At 54.8% G+C, this 15,657-nt stretch overlaps 1 protein-coding gene across 1 annotated transcript in view; it reads right to left on the bottom strand.

The window, feature by feature from the left end:
* The window catches only part of Hmcn2 (hemicentin 2), a 162,110-nt gene that overhangs the window by 81,762 nt on the left and 64,691 nt on the right, over positions 1-15,657 (bottom strand). The window contains 9 exon segments of the mRNA XM_057755127.1: positions 1,267-1,545; positions 2,896-3,050; positions 3,658-3,784; positions 4,540-4,687; positions 4,882-5,012; positions 6,694-6,888; positions 8,685-8,771; positions 9,274-9,528; positions 11,445-11,572. Coding sequence (XP_057611110.1) covers positions 1,267-1,545; positions 2,896-3,050; positions 3,658-3,784; positions 4,540-4,687; positions 4,882-5,012; positions 6,694-6,888; positions 8,685-8,771; positions 9,274-9,528; positions 11,445-11,572 — 1,505 coding nt within the window.

Here is a 15,657-nt window from a genome sequence, read left to right as displayed (position 1 = left end):
TCTGTTCCTGCTATCACCCAGAAAGCTTGTCACCAGGAGAACACCAGCCTGTCTCTTGAACAGGGACGGATCTCCAGGACTCCAGACGAGGCCGCTACCTTTGGGAGTTTTCTCACCCCTAGAGTGAGACAGCAGATGGCTAAGGCAGATCTGAGCCACGAGGTATGACTTTGGGACTCCTGACATTTGAAGTTTTTCAGAGATCATGGCGGCCAAGCCCAAGGGGTGTGGGGAACGTGTCCCTCAGGCTCTGAGTTGTAGAGTCGATAGAATGGCCACCAGGTAATACTATGCCATCATGAACTTAAAACCTTACTAGGGTTCTGAGGCTCTGGGAAAAGGTAATAGGCATGCACTTTTTATTCTATTCCAGAGGTGTCAGAGCCCCTTGGGAGTCCCTGGTGGCAGGTGCTACCGTGGGCCCACCCTTTCCTCAGCTCATCGCCTCCAGACTCCGGCACCCAAGCCCTCTGTACCTATGTGATCAGACCGCCTTTGGCGACTCTTTACCAAGGGACAAATGACTCCTGCTGACCCTCAGACTGTTTCCGGACTCCTCAGAGCACCCTGCTTTGCCTGACCCAGAGGCAGAGACAGTGTTTTGAAACATTGTTTCACTGTGTAACAGCCCTGGCTGTCCTGAAACTCACTCTGTAGACCAGGCTAGCCTCAAACTCACAGAGATTCACCTGCCTCTGCCTCCCGAGTGCTGAGATTAAAGGTGTGTGTCACCAATGCCTGGTGAGGGCTCTTCCATTTTTTCTGAGCCCACTCTTCAGGATTGCAAATTCATAGATGTGACGTCAGACCTCCCAGGGAGGGACAGGGCCCATGCATCCCTGAGGTGTGATTGGGCAAGCTTCTCCATCCCATGGGAACACAAGAGGTCAAAAATACTTTGGTAGCTGGTTCTACTGCATGTCAGCCACAGGCCCTGGACCTCCCTCTAAGCCCTAAGCTACACACAGTTAAAGTGGGGATCTTCATGCCACCCTGGGAAATTTAGTGAGGAGTGGGGTTTCACAGTCTTCCAGGAGGAGCTAGACTCTGCAGGACTCCTACCCAGGCCCTGCCTCCAGCCTCAGTTTCCTCATCTGCGCAGGAAAGAAAAGGCAGCAGGCCCAAATGAACCCTGCCCTTGAATCACCCATTTGCCTTCGCACACTCCAAGTGGCTACCTCTCTCACTGACCTTCAGAGGCAGGCAGAAGTCACCTCACACTTCCCACACCAGCTGCCCACTGCTGCAAGCCCCCTGGTTGCTTACCATAAACCTCCAGCCTGGTGGATTTCTTGGTGACCCCTGCAGGATTGCTGGCTTGGCAAGTATAGAGGCCAGCATCAGAATGCTGGGCCTTCACCAGCTGCAGCTGACGGCCACCCTTGCTGTAAATGACTTCGGAGCTGGGGGCCAGCAGGGTTCCATCCTTGTGCCAGATGATGTCAGGGGCTGGCATTCCTCGGGCCTCACAGAGGAGCTGTGCCGTGTGGCCCTCCAGGACGGTCACCTCACCTGTCTCATTAGAGCCCCAGATAGTGGGAGGTGCTGGGGACAGAGAGGAGCATGTGGTGGTCACAAATTGAGTCAGTCTCTGGTGTCCCTTGAACCGCATGCACACATCACAGGCCGTAAGGACTGGCAGGCATGAGGGAGAGGGGAAGGGTCTGAGACGCAAACAGAAGAGGCCAGTTCAGGGACATGCCAGTGTGGGAAGCAGACCCAGTCACTAGGGGTGGGGACGGTGCAGGCGGGGAGAGGACCACAGGCTGGGGCTCTGGAGCCCCAGTTCCTCTAACTCACTGTATGACCTGGGGTAGGTCCTGTCCCCTCTCTGGGCCTCGGGGTCCCCATCTGTGGAGGAACTTGATCAGGGCTTCCCCTAGGGCAGGGCACTCACAACTGGCACCCAGGTCAATGACCGAGGCACATGGATACAGTGTGACATCACCCTGCCTCCCAGAACCACGCCCTCCTAACGCTGTCTCCTGAGGGCAGTGACAAGAGGCTCCGTCTGAGGCCACTGTGTCACAACCTGTCTGTCCCTTTCTACTCAACTCTCATTTTAAAATTTATTCTATTTGTTTATTTGGGCATGGTGATGTGGAGATGTAGTCCGCCCGCACGCACGCGCATGCGCACACACACATGTTCTTATGGGTGTGAACATGTGCACGTGGGTGCACACACACACACAAAGGTCAGAGGTTGACATCTGGTGTCTTCCTCTATTAGACTCTGCCCCTTACTCTCTGCGACACTGAATCTGGAACTCAACAGTTCTGCTAGACTAGCTGGCCAGAGAGCCCCAAGAGTCTCAGCCTCCCCAGTGCTCCCCAGTGTCTGTCCAGGTGAGGTGACCATCTTGGAGGGCCACGCAGCACAGGCACGCGGCCACCATGTTTAGATTTTTACACATGTGCTGGGAATTTACCAGGTGAGCCTTCTCCCCAAGCCCTCAGCTCCCGCTGTTAGCACAGGGCATGGGTGTAGGCTGTGCCCACTACTGAGCTACCAGGAAAATCAACTCTTTGGATGTTTGTTGGTGCAGTTCTGCAGTGCTGAGGGCTTTCTACATGCCAGGCAAGGGATTTACCCACTGAGCCATGCCCCGGGCCCTGGCTGTACCAGTTTTTCCTGTTCCTTCATTGAATGCATCCTATACTGGCTTCCCACTTATACTTGAGATACTAAATTGCCTTTTATCACTTCCAATGTAAACAAGAACAACTGAAGTAAAGAAAGCCAAAGAAACCATCATTCGACACGCAGCAGAAGTGGTGAGGATGTGAAGTGATAGTTTGGGGAAATATGGGACCGCGTGCCCTTGGCTCCTGCTAATGCCCTTGCTCCCCTTCCCAGGTAGCAGTGGGAGGGGCCGGGAGGCACTGAACTCACAGTGGATGCTGAGCTGAAAGTCCTTGGCCTGCTGGCCGGCTGGACTGAAGGCCACACACTGGTACTGCCCTTCATCACCCAGGTGACTGTTGGTAATTCTGAGAACCTGGCCATCCTCCTGGAGCAGGGTGTGAGGGTCCCCTGGAAGGATGGGCCTGGAGAGAAGCCATTGATCAGGCCAGGGTGTCTGCGGGGCAGCTGCTCAAATGGACATAGCTTGAGATAAGAACGGCACTCCCTGGGTGCCCATGAGAGGAGGAACAGGGTGTGGGCCTCCCATTCTGTGGCTTAGCACTCAGCCTTGAAAAGAAATGAGTCTTTGACACTGACTGCAAAGAGAGCGCCTCTCCCAACCGTTCTGCTAAATGAAGGGGCCAGACTGCACGGCTATGCACGCATCAGCTGACTCGGCTCAGGAGAATATTTTTGGGTTTGGTGGATGCTGAATGTTCTGGAATTAGATGGTGGCACAGCTGCGCAGTGCTGTGAACTCAATAGCTGCTTTTAAATAGTTAGATGTACACTACGCAGCTTTTCCACGGGCCTCTCATCCCCAGAATGAGGGAAATTAAAGAATTGACAGGGCCAAGGCAAGATGTTACCAAGGTGAGAACGGGGTCTCCTGGCAACCACCCATGGGTGAGAGACACGACGCTGCCCTCCACCCAATGCTGGGTAGCACATGTCACACCCATTGGACAATTTCAGGCTTCTCCAACCCCGTCCCCAGCACCCACATAATCCATTGAGAGGGTCACTCACTGCCCATCCTTGGTCCACTCCACCTGGGGTGTGGGGACCCCTGAGGTCTGACACTCCAGTTCCACATCAGCACCAGCCAGGCCCAGCACCTCCTGAGCAGTCCCAGCTCCCAGCAAGGAAGGAGGGACTAGGGGTAGGAAGGGAGATAGAAGAGGGATGGCTCAGCCTCCACACCCCTGACTGACCACAGGACCTTTCTCATGATGGTCCCCTGGCCTGTACACCCTACCCACCCGAGAAGCTCCCCAGACATTGCTGGATGAGCCCAGCCCCTAAGTTAGCAGCAGCCTGGACTGCCACTGTGGGGCACACGTGTGATGGTAAATCTTGCCGACTAGAAGAGATTTAGAACAAGAGACTTGGAAACTAATCTGACTGTGTCTGTGAGGGATTTTCTGGACTGGGTTAATTGAAGTAGGAAGACACTTCCTAAATGTAAATGCCACCTCCCACAAGCTGGGGTCCTGGATTACATATCAAGTAGAAATCTGAGTGCCAACATTCATCTCTCTGCTTCCCTACTGTGGATGTGACAGACCAGCCACTTCAGGCTCCCGTGACTGTGACACCCCATCATGGTGGCTGTGACACCCTATTGTCATGGCTGTGACACCCCATCATGGTGGCTGTGACACCCCATTGCCATGGCAGTCCGACATTTAAACTATGGCCCAGATAAACCCTTCACCCTTAAGTTGCTTTTGTCAGATTTTTCAGCAACTGAAACTACATGGGAGTCACTGCCCTTAACCACGTGACTGTCCTCTGAGTGGTGAGCTCTGTAGGCTCCTAAGGAGATGGTCTAGGTCTGTGATGGCCCCTTTGTGACCCTTGCTGTCCCCTGACACATGTTTGGGAGTGTGGGACATGGTCCTCACTCACTGAACACAGCAAGACTGAAGTCCCTCTGAGAGCTCCCGGCCTGGTTTTCAGCCCGGCAGGTATAGAGGCCAGAATCACTCTCCTGGATCCTGGGGAAGTAGAGGGAGCGGGCACCATCCAGGAGGTGATGGTCACCTGCCTCTGGGATCTGAGGACAAGAGTCCAGAGGGAGGGAATATGAGCAAGGAGGGAACAGAGGCCAGTGGAGCTGTGGTGACCAGAGTCCAGTTCCCCCTGCCCCTGAACCCAGGCATCCCCAAAGACATGTCACATACCTCCCTATGCCATCTCCCTGAGCACACACAGAACCCCCCCATCCCAACCTCCCCTGGATATACCCACCAAATGTCCATCCTTGAGCCACACCACCTCCGGGACTGGAAAGCCATTTGCGTCACACTCCAGTGTTAGAGGCTGCCCAGCCAGACCCGACACGTTGGTCATGTGCCCCTCTTCCCGGATGCTGGGGGGTACTTGGGGAGCAAGGAGAAGCAGAAGGACAGCTCCCACTTTGGCCGAGCTTGTCAGCTAGAACAGGCCACCCATGTCCCACTCCACCCCAAGTCCTCAAGTCTGTTATCAGCCTGCCACTGAGACCCCCAAGGATCCACCGTCTTTCATCTGTGTTGGTGCCTCATCTGACCACAAGGGCACTACATACCTCACGTGGTCACAGAGGCTTCACCAAGGGACCAGAACAGCCCCTCCCCCACTGGGAACATATATGTACTCTGACACATCCAGTTCTCCCTGCGACCAGGTGTTACACCAGGGAAGCCCCAAGTGAGGCTCACTAAGTTTGGCCTCCATGTGTCTATAGGCATCCTCTCAGGGAAGTCATTCTACAGCAGACTGGGAACAAGTTTGCATTTCAGACTGAGAGGGCCAGCTCATCCCAGCAGCAGCAGGGAGTGCTCCCAGCTTGTCCTGTCCTTGTGGACAGGGGCTAACTCTGCCCTGGGCTCCCTGGCTGCAGGAGTAGGAACGCTTGTTGCTGGTGAAAGATGGATGGTACACGAGCCTCAGCTCATGGGGTGGGCCAGAGCTCTACACGCTGTCATGCATGTTTATTTTATTTTATTTACTAACTTTGTGTGCGTTTATGTATGAGTGTGTGTGTGCGTGTGCACACGCGTGTGAAGGACAGAGAACAATCAGGGATGTCATTCTTCAGGTGCCACCTACCTTCTGTGTGACAGGATCACTCCCTGGGATTAGGATCATACAACATAGAGTAGCCTGGCTGTCCAGTTCCTGGGCATCTCCTATCTTTCCCCAGAACAGGGGCACTGCAGTGCCCAGCATTTTACATGGGTCCTGGAGCTCAGACTCTGTTGTGAGGTATTATTTTAGCTGGACAAAGATGAGTTACATTTGTTTATTACTTTAACAGTGTGAGAGTGTGTTACTTTGTTCGTGCTGCGTTTGTTTAATTATGTAAAGATGTGTTGCACCTGTCTCCCCTTGCTGCCTAAGGCACCTGACTGATCTTATAAAGAGCTGAGTGGCAATACCTAGGCAGGAGAAGGATAGGCGGGGCTAGCAGGCAGAGAGAATAAATAGGAGGAGAAATCTATGTTCAGAAAGAACAGGAAGAGCAAAAGAAGGAGGAGAGAATGAGGGACATGCCTGGGACAAGAAGTGAGGCTGATGCCAGCCAGCTGGTCATAGGGAAGCAGTAAGATATACGGAAGAAAGAAAGGGAATAATCCCCAGGGCAAAAGGTAGATAAGGAGAACCAGGTTAATCTAAGTTAAAAGAGCTAGCCAGAAACATGCCTAAGTTAGGCCAAGCATTCGTAATTAGTATTAAGTCTCCATGTCATGATTTGGGAACTGGTTGGTGGCACAAAAGAAAAAGCCTGGTACAAAACTCAGGTTGTCACGGTTACATGGCAAGTGCTTCACTGAGCTGTCATCTCAGGTCACCTCAGACACCTACACTGTCCCTATAGATGTACCTGGTGAAATGCGGTGCCCTGTGCAAAGCCCTCAAGCCCCAATCCTTCCTGGTCTCTGGGGACGGAGATCAAGTATTCACAGCATCCCTTGTAGGAAGCTTCTGGGTCCTGGGGCCCAGCCATCATTGTGGGTCTCCATGGGGGAGGCGGATACAAGCCTGTTCCCAGCCTCCACCTCTAGGGCCTCGGCTTACCATAGACCACCAGCTTGGCTCTCCTGGACGCAGAGCCCACCTCATTGGTGGCCTGGCATTCGTACTCTCCGCTGTCTGCAAGAGACACTGAGGACAGGAACAGTGACCCTTCGTCCAGCACTGCCACATCTGCCCGGCCATTCAGAGGCTCTGAGGATGGGCCCCTCCGCCATGTGATTTGTGGCTTTGGTGTCCCTGGCAGGGTATGCAGAATCATCAGCCAAAAAAATGTCGCACGCCACCCCTCCATGCCAGCACTGCCCCATCACGTCCCCTTTGCACGTGTTGCTGACCCTCATGGTGGGTGGTCTCAGGCTCCGTGTCACCCCCAGGCCAGGAGGAGGAGGAGCAGCCACCTCAGATCAGCAGTATATGTCCCCTGTCCCCATACAATACTGAGCATCCATAGGCACACGGGCAAAACCCGTTTTCTGATTCTCAGGGAGGTCCTAGGGGCCCTTCCCACATACCTACTGCCAGCCCTGAACTCTCCTTTCTCTGCCAGCTCTGACTTTGAAATATTCCACAGAACACTACTGTCATTGGGCTTTTACTGCTCAGCATCATCCCCCATATGGATCAGGGGCTTCCCTGGTCCCTGCTGCACCCCAGCTACCAGCACAGCCCATACATACTGAGTACTCCGTGAATGAACAAGCCTGCTGTGCTCAGCATGCCAAACTCTGCCTCTGGAGCTGGGCATAGGCAGTGGGAGATGTTGACTCTTCCTGTCCTGTCCCTCCCTTCACAGCGTGACCAAACTTGGGGCAGTCACACTCTGGTCACACACCCCAGCCACGGAGGAGAGGTGATGATGTCCCTGAGTATCCCAAGGGCTTCCTTGTGCCAGACTCTTGTGCTATGCCCACCACTGTGTACCCTTGGGGAAAGTGCCAAACACAACCTGGGGTGGACGATCCCAGAGAGGATGCATTACCGAGGGCCTTGGGTGAGGCTGGTGACGCCGAAATCTGGCTCTGATGGTTCAAGGATAAATGTGGGAGAGATCTGTGTGGAACACTGTGGGACAGCTTGATGGCAGGCTGGGTTTGGTGGCTTGCCATGACTGTGTTCCTAACTGCTGTTTCTAGAGTGCAACACTAGGTGGCACTATGATCAAGGCTCCCAGCTCCCACCTGCTCTTGAGCCCCTCTCCTGCCTGCCTCCTTAGGGCTATTCAGGGATCTCCCAAGTGCCCTGCTGCTGGAGATGGAGCTGCCGAGGCCATCTCCTGCCATCTTTGCTCCTGCTGCCTTCTTTACCCACCTCTTGCTCCTCAGATCCTCAGCCTGTGAGGACACTGACCAACTGTAATGGAGATGGCTCATTTTACCCACCAGTCATAGACAAGCCCAAGAAGGTGGGTCCCTGGGGCAGTGAGGTCTTTGGAGGATAGTATGGAGCTTATTTCCCCTCCTGGGTGCCAGGTACGGGTCTGGGAGCCTTGACTCACACCTCCCGTCTTGAGACCTCACAGCAGGGCCCCCACCATGCAAATGAGGAGACTGTGGCTCAAAAGGGAATGTAAACCTCCAGGAAGGACCGAAGCCAGGCTCTGTCTGGACAGCTGGCCCTGAGGAGACAAGTAAATCCTCAACCACGTTACCATCTCAAAACCCAGTAAAGGCTGACTTGCTGGGACCACTATGGGAAAGTATGGGGAAATACGGTAACCCCACAATCAATCCAAAAGGACCCAAGAGCTGCCCTTAGCCCCAGCTGAGGACTATGGGGGATTCATAGACAAGCGGACTGGAAGTCAGACCAGACCATACTGAGTCACGCATTGGCTGTGCGTCCTTATGCAAACTGCTTAACCTCTCTGGGACCAGATAACCCTAATAAAGAGAAACTAATGGCAAAACCCATCCTACAGAGTTGTCAGTGTGATTCCATAACCCCCATAACCCAAGGAAGTCACCAAGTAATCAAATTCCTGGAAGCCAGGCCAGTGCTTGCTTTCCTAGCCCCCACCCTGGGCTCGACCTCACCTCGGGCAGGGCACCGCAGACTGGCATTCTCTCCCGCCACTCGCTCCAGCAAGCCCTCGGTCTCATCAGCCCCCCAGTGTGGTGGCTCTGTGGGAGGTAGCAAGGCAAGTCCATAACCCTTAGGTCTAGTAATCCTTTTCAGTAAGAGATGGGGAGAACGAACCTCCTCCCAGAACCGCAGTCCCCAGCGTCCCAGAGAGTCCTGCATCAGAGGCTGGACCTGGGCCTCGAACTCAAGAGCTGTGATAGGGTCATGTCAGTGTCCTCCCGACAGCATCTTGCTTCCAGTTCCCAACAGTGACAATGCTAGTTCTGATCTGGAATATTCTGTGGAATATCACTGGATCCCCTTGCAGGTGAAAATCTGGCCAGAGTTGTCCATGTAGTAAACCAGAGAGCCGAGTCAGACACCCGATCCCTGACCACAGTCCCACAGGGACTTTGCACAAAGCCCGTAGGGTCACAAGCCACGGGTCATCTGTGCAAATCAGGGAACCTACACAGTGCCTCAGGAGAGCATCTCAGGGGTGTGGGCCATGGCAGAAGGAGAGAAGGTATGGTGGACCCGTGTGGGAGCTCGAGGACTCACCCAGCACACGGAGCTCAAGATTCCAGGTGTCGGTGCCAGCGATGCTGGAGGCCTCACAGAGGTACAGCCCAGCGTCAGAGGTCTGGACAGCAGCGAAGTGGACAGAGCCTTGGGGTCCCTCACCCCTCAGGGCCATCCCATCCTTGAACCAGGTCAGCTGGGGTTCTGGGTTGCCCTCGGCCACACAGTTCAAATCAAGGGCTTCTCCCGCCAGCACCTTCAGGACCCGAGGGCCGGGCTGCACCTGAGGGGGAACTGGAAGGGTTCCAAGGATGAGCATCAATATCATGGTAGGCTGCAGAGTTAGGAGTCTTAGAGTCCCAGCCCACGCTACAACCTTGATATCAGCAAGCAGCAAAATCATCCCGGGGGGTGGGTTGGGGAAACCTAAGGCGGACCCTCCTCCTCATCGCCCAAGGAAGAGCTGTGGACCATGTGGCTTCCTTCCCCACACCCTGAAAGAGCAGAATCCAGCTTCCACCTGGACACGTGAATGCACTCAATGCATTAATCCCCTACCCACCCTGTGCCCTTGAGAAGTACCACCTGGTTGGCATAGAGGGAAACTGAGGCCCGGGAGGCAGGACTGACTCAGAACAGCTGAGTCAGGTCGGAGTAGTGTGCTCAGAGTAGCTACACAATCTCAGCTCTGTTCCCTCCCCCACACTGTGGTCTTTAGCACCAGCTGAGCCTCAGTTTCCCCTTGGAGCGAGCACCCCCCCAATGGCCCCCCAGCCACACCTATGGACTGTGTATTTTCCAACTATTTCCCCACACTCCATCCCGTGAGTCCTCCTGCAGGGTGGAGAATGTCACACCCAGTTTGAAGATGGGGAAACTGAGGCGTATAAAGATTTTTCCTCCTCTTCCAGATGGAGGAAAGTGGATACCGCGGCCCTAGGTCTGAGAGTCCAGACTGCTTCCAGAAGGCCCAGCCTGTGCAGGCCAAGAGCGTCCATAGAACCCAGGCCACACTGCTCTTCTGGGCCATCAGGCAAGCTGAGGGACCCTGATATTGTCCCAGTTTCTAAGGCACAGTCAGAGAGTAGCCCAGGTATCTATCGGAACCGAGCCCCTGACCTGCTGCCTGGAGGTGCTTGGGAGGATGCAGGAGCATGGAGTTGTCTATGCCGCAACCACTGTGCCACACCTACCGTCTTGGCCACATCTCAGTCTGCACTGCTCTGAGCCCTTCTGACGGCTCGGGTTGGGCATTGTTGCAGCCCCACTCCTCAAGGTTCAGGGAGAGCAAATAGCAGGCCTAAAGCCACACAGAGAGCTGGGAGCAATGTTGAGACTCAAGCTCGGCTATGCCGCTTCCGTATCTGCTTCACTTCCACCCCCACCTTCCTCTCATTGGCTAGGGCAAATCTTCTCTTTCCACGCCCCCAGCCCAGGCCTCAGCCTATCTGTCTGTAAAATGGGATGCTGGCTCGGGCAGGGCTGGCACGCATCTGTGAAAGGTTGGGGACGCTTGGTTGGGAGGACAGATGATGTGTCTAGCCATCCAGCTGGAGCGTGGGGACACAGATGAGTGAGTACTCGCAGCTGTTCCCCATTACCCACAGCCTTCGAGCATGGATTTCAAGTCACGAGCAACAATGCGGAAGATCATTATCTTTCCACCCTCCCCTTGTGGGTCCCATGAGAGTAGCAGGTGAACTAGGCCATGCTTGGTCCTGTTTTAGGGTTTCCCCGGGGCTCTGGGATGTGACGGACATGGGATGACTTTTTAAAAATGTTTCGAGGGGCCCCCTAAGTGGGCTAGGAACCAGCATCTCAGTGGGTGCCTGGGAAACAGGAGCCCCCACAAACATCAGTGGGCCTATTATGGGGACATAGGTATCTTGCTGAAGTAGAGTGGTTTGGAAGGAAGGTTCTCCTGGCAGGAAGAGCCTTTAGCCCCGTGAGCCTTTGCAAAGCTAGAGCCGGGCTCCTAAGTTGTGTGACTCCAACCGAACAGAGAGATCCTTGGAACCACTGCTTCCTATGTCTCCCTACTCTTGATCCCCACTGGGTGCTGTTGGTAGTGGGCCTCAACAGCCTCCCCAGACCCAGAGCCAGGAAGAGGGATGGCTGGCCTGGTACTGTAGAGCCTGAGAGAACCTGGAGGGAAAAGCAGGACAGGGAGATGATGGATGGAGTGAGAGACAGCCACCAGGGGACCCTACCTTGAACCTTGAGGGTGTATTGGCGAGATGTGGCCCCTGCGGGGTTGCTGGCTGTACACTCATAGTGGCCATTGTCATCCACCCGCGTCTGGGCCAGGCGCAGGGAGCCCGATGGGAGGAGATCGTACCTATGGGAGGGAGGACCACCAGTGAGATCTTACTCCACCCTGACCAGAGAAAGGCTTGAAGATCCACCTCCAAGGATCTAGTTGCCTCCCCCAGGCAGCCTTCCTAGACTAAGGTAGCATCTACCTTCAGGCCTTGACTCCAGCCCCTGCCCTGGCCCAAAAAGCCAGGTCAAGTCCTCTCACTGTAGGACCTGTAGAGAGGTGGCTGGGTTTCAAGCCACACTCCCAGCCTGCTTAGCTGTGTGACCCAGGACACTAACGGTTGCTTCTCCGGGTTTCCATTTCCTCATCTATAAAATGAGCCTGCATCCCTGGGGCTCTGGCTCAGCAACCTCCTCCATGTCACACTACGGCTGGCAGCAATGCTCCTTGTCCTCAGCATATCTTTGTCAGGAGGCTAGAGCCCTCCGCTTCCAGAGAAAAGTCCCCCAGCCCTAAGCCCTCAATGTCTGAGTCCCTAGGCTCTCCTGAGCTCAAACCCGGGCCCCTTGGGGAGTTTCTGACCAAACACATCTTGAAGACCCATGAGAAGAAACTTTGCAGACCTTCCCTCAGATCTGGCCCACCTTACTGGTCCCTCCTCCCAAGGTTACAGGACCCTAGCCAGGCTCCAGCAGCTGGGACGGACCCCAAGGGGCCCTGCAGACATGATGTCAACTCCATATGTGTTGGCTCCAAGGGATGACGACTGCAGCCTGTGGCCCTGACTAGCCTAGGAACAAGTGTCCAGAACAGGGGCGGAGGACCCCAAGGTCAATTGTCAACCTAGAGCTGGCCTGAGCTCTTCTGATGGGTGTCAGCTTGGTTCCCCGTCCCCTTGCTACTGAGACTGAGCATCCACCCCTGCAAAATGGCATCACAGGGCCCCTGGCAGGATCCTTGGGAGCCATCCCTGAGCCCTCACTTCCCTCCATGCAGCTGCCAGGGTGCATGGTTTCCAACCACACCCAGGCTGTCAGCACTGGCTTTGCCTCTCTCCACCCATCGGTAAAGCGCAGTGATAGCCGCCTACCTAGAACCGTTCTAGCTGGTCCAAGTATGCAGCAGGCGTTGTTCACAGCTTTGGGTGATATATAAGCCAGCAGCAAGCACTCTACCAACTGAACCACGTTCCAGGCCCCCAGCACCCTGTCTTTCTTATAACCAATCACAGGTCATTTCCTGCAGACATTGTCAGCATGAGGGGGGGGGGTGCGCTCATTGTCATCACAAGAAAGAACTGAAGAACTGTGGACCCATGATTCAGATAAGCAAGCCGACACTTGCAGGCCGAGGGCACCTGGGTCTGCCCGGAAGAGTGGGTGTTTGCTTGAGAGCCGGCATGGCCGCATCAAGCTCCAGGAACAAAACTCAATCACACTGCCTTGGCCTGGAGTGATCTTTGCAGGGCATACCCTGGCCTCCTCTCTCACCACCCTCATCCCAGGCCCTGTCACACCTCTCAGAGCTCAGACTCAGCCCACTCTTGCCGCTCTGTGCCTACCCAGATGCACCTGCTCTTCCTCCATTATGCAGGCATCACTTCCTCCAAGATGGTTCCCTTCATGCCCTAGACTGGCAAGCCCATTCTGTGGCCTCCCATGGCTCTAGCCAGCTTGTGACACCAGGAGCCTATCTGCCAGGGGCTCCAATGGGAGACCCAACCCAGACCCTGCATAGAGCAACATCTTTATAGTGGCCCAGTTTGAACTTCCAACAAGGCTCAGAGAAAAGGTAAAACCAGTGTCCTGGGCCTGGGGCTGACTGTACATAGCTGGGAGGTTCTGGAAGGGGGTTCCAGGCAGCTTCCACCTGCCCTTCCCCCCAAGGCCCTCCCTACACCTTCCCAGAAGCTCAGCAGGGAAGCCCCAGCCAGGGAAGGGAGGAGGTGTGCAAGACGCCAAACTCTTCAAGCCAGGAGCTGCTGGGGATAGGGGTTCCATCAATAGGAGGGCTTCTTCAAGGCTCTGCAGCCAGATGGCTCCTCACAGCACCCAAGAGAGCACTTGGACTCAAGGGGAATTTCCTGTTTATTATGTCCATCTGGCTGGGGCCTTGCAGTCCGGGGCCAGCCATACACACATGACAGAACACTGGGTTGGGAGATTCACAAAGGCCCTCCCCCACAACCAGGTAGAGGGTTGGATAGCAGCCTCGTGATCTGCTCCAGATGGACCAAGGTACACCTGAAGGGACGTACACCTGGTGGGAAGTACACCTGGAGATGTACACTTGGTGGGAAGTACACCTGGAGGGATGTACACTTGGTGGGAAGTACACCTGGGGGGATGTGCACCTGGGGGGATGTACACCTGGAGGGATGTGCACCTGGGGGGACGTACACCTGGTGGGATGTATACCTGGAGGAATGTGCACCTGGTGGGATGTGCACCTGGTGGGATATACACCTGGAGGGATGTGCACCTGAAGGGATGTGCACCTGGTGGGGAGCATCCACAGCCCACACCTTCCTGCTTTGTTCCCCATACTTCTGTCCAGCCAACTCCCAAAAGCCACTAGGGGGTTTATCATACATGTGATCACTTACATTCTCTGGGAGGAATCAGGCGTGCCCAGGTCCTATTCTATCCCAATCCTTAGCACATAGTAGGTGCCCATGAATATTTGGCAGCAAATTACAGCTGCCCTGTCCACGCACACAATCCCTCCTTCACTTACACAGTCCCCTCACCCACACTCTCAATACAGCCATGCTCTGCCCTGGACACTACTGGTTCCAGCTCTTCTGTGAAGCTTTCTCGGACACTCCCAAGCAGGCTAAAGTTCCAGAACCCAGGCTCGCTCATTTGTTATTTATTCATTCATTGGGCGTGTCCTGGGTTCCTGGTGACTGGAGAGCCTGTGCTCCTCTTCTGGGACTGTTGAGAGTCTTAGCCCTTGTCTGCTCTGGTCTCTTCCATTGCCACAGGGGCCACCTTGGGGCCTCTAGCTATAAAGGTCATTCCACAGTGTTTTCTACCTTACTGAAGGAGTACACAGTAGGACTGAAGGCTGGGAAGCTACCCTGCCCATGGTCCACACTTCTCAGCATATGCCTGCTGTGTGCTGGTGTGTGCAGCCATGCCCGTTGGGCCAGGGCATCTCTAAGCCAAGGATGAGGAGGCTTCCAATCTAGTGACACAAACCCCTCATCAGAAAGTCACAGGCAGAAAAGCTGAACTGGAGAAACTGAGGAAAGTGAGAGGGATGGTTTTAGAGAGATGGGGAGGGGAGAGATGGGAAAAGGGGTTCTGCACAATGGCCGTCAGATAATGAAATTTTAGGCTGCTCATGATGCTAACAGGCTGGTGTTGATGTCAGCAATGGCGGCCAACTGTTGTGTGCTTCATGTATGTGTCTACACAGCAGAGCATCTGCTGGGTGCCTTCTTATTTGATACTCCCCGAGCCAGGCCTGAGGACAGAGTTCCCACGGGCACCATCACCATGTTTAGCAAAGCAGAGCTCAGAGTGACAAGCTCTGTCATCCGTGCCACTCAGCTGACCTGGGAACAGTGTGACACCAGGCCCTCAGATCCTGCCATTGGGTATCCCTGTCACTGTGTGGTGACCAAAAGTTTGGGGTCTGATGTTCGGTTAACAAAGGCAGCCACTGGTCATGTAGGTTGACAGCCAGACTTGGGAGCTAGTAGACTGGCCAGCAGCACCAGCTCTGAGGCTCCATGGAGGCAGAGACCCCACACCAGGCCCCTGGACCGTCTGTACTCAGCCACTGGTTCTTATTAGTCAGCCCCATAAAGAGATTGGTGGGTGGGCTGGCTGTCCTGCAGGGTCCTAGGGAGAGGGCAGAGAACTAAGAGAGATTGTGACAACTGGAAGCTTAGAGTTGCTGCTGTGTCCCCTCGCTACCACTCCCCTTTTGGAATTGGGGAATCTGGCCCTGTGTGGGTCCCTGGCTTGACGCCTCAGGAGCAGGAGTAGAAGCCAGGAGCACTTCCAGCTGCCCCCACTCCAAAGCAGAATCCCAAAACAAACATTAAACATTGTTGCCTAGCAACACGCCCTAACCCAGCATCCCAGTTGAGGAGAGAGATGCTCTCTGGCCATCACCACCCGCTGGACCCTTTCACATCTCAGATGGGAAGA

This window comes from Chionomys nivalis, chromosome 22 (assembly GCF_950005125.1).
Source record: "Chionomys nivalis chromosome 22, mChiNiv1.1, whole genome shotgun sequence".
Taxonomy (NCBI): Eukaryota; Metazoa; Chordata; class Mammalia; order Rodentia; family Cricetidae; genus Chionomys; species Chionomys nivalis.
This window is presented reverse-complemented; position numbering and strand designations above follow the sequence as displayed.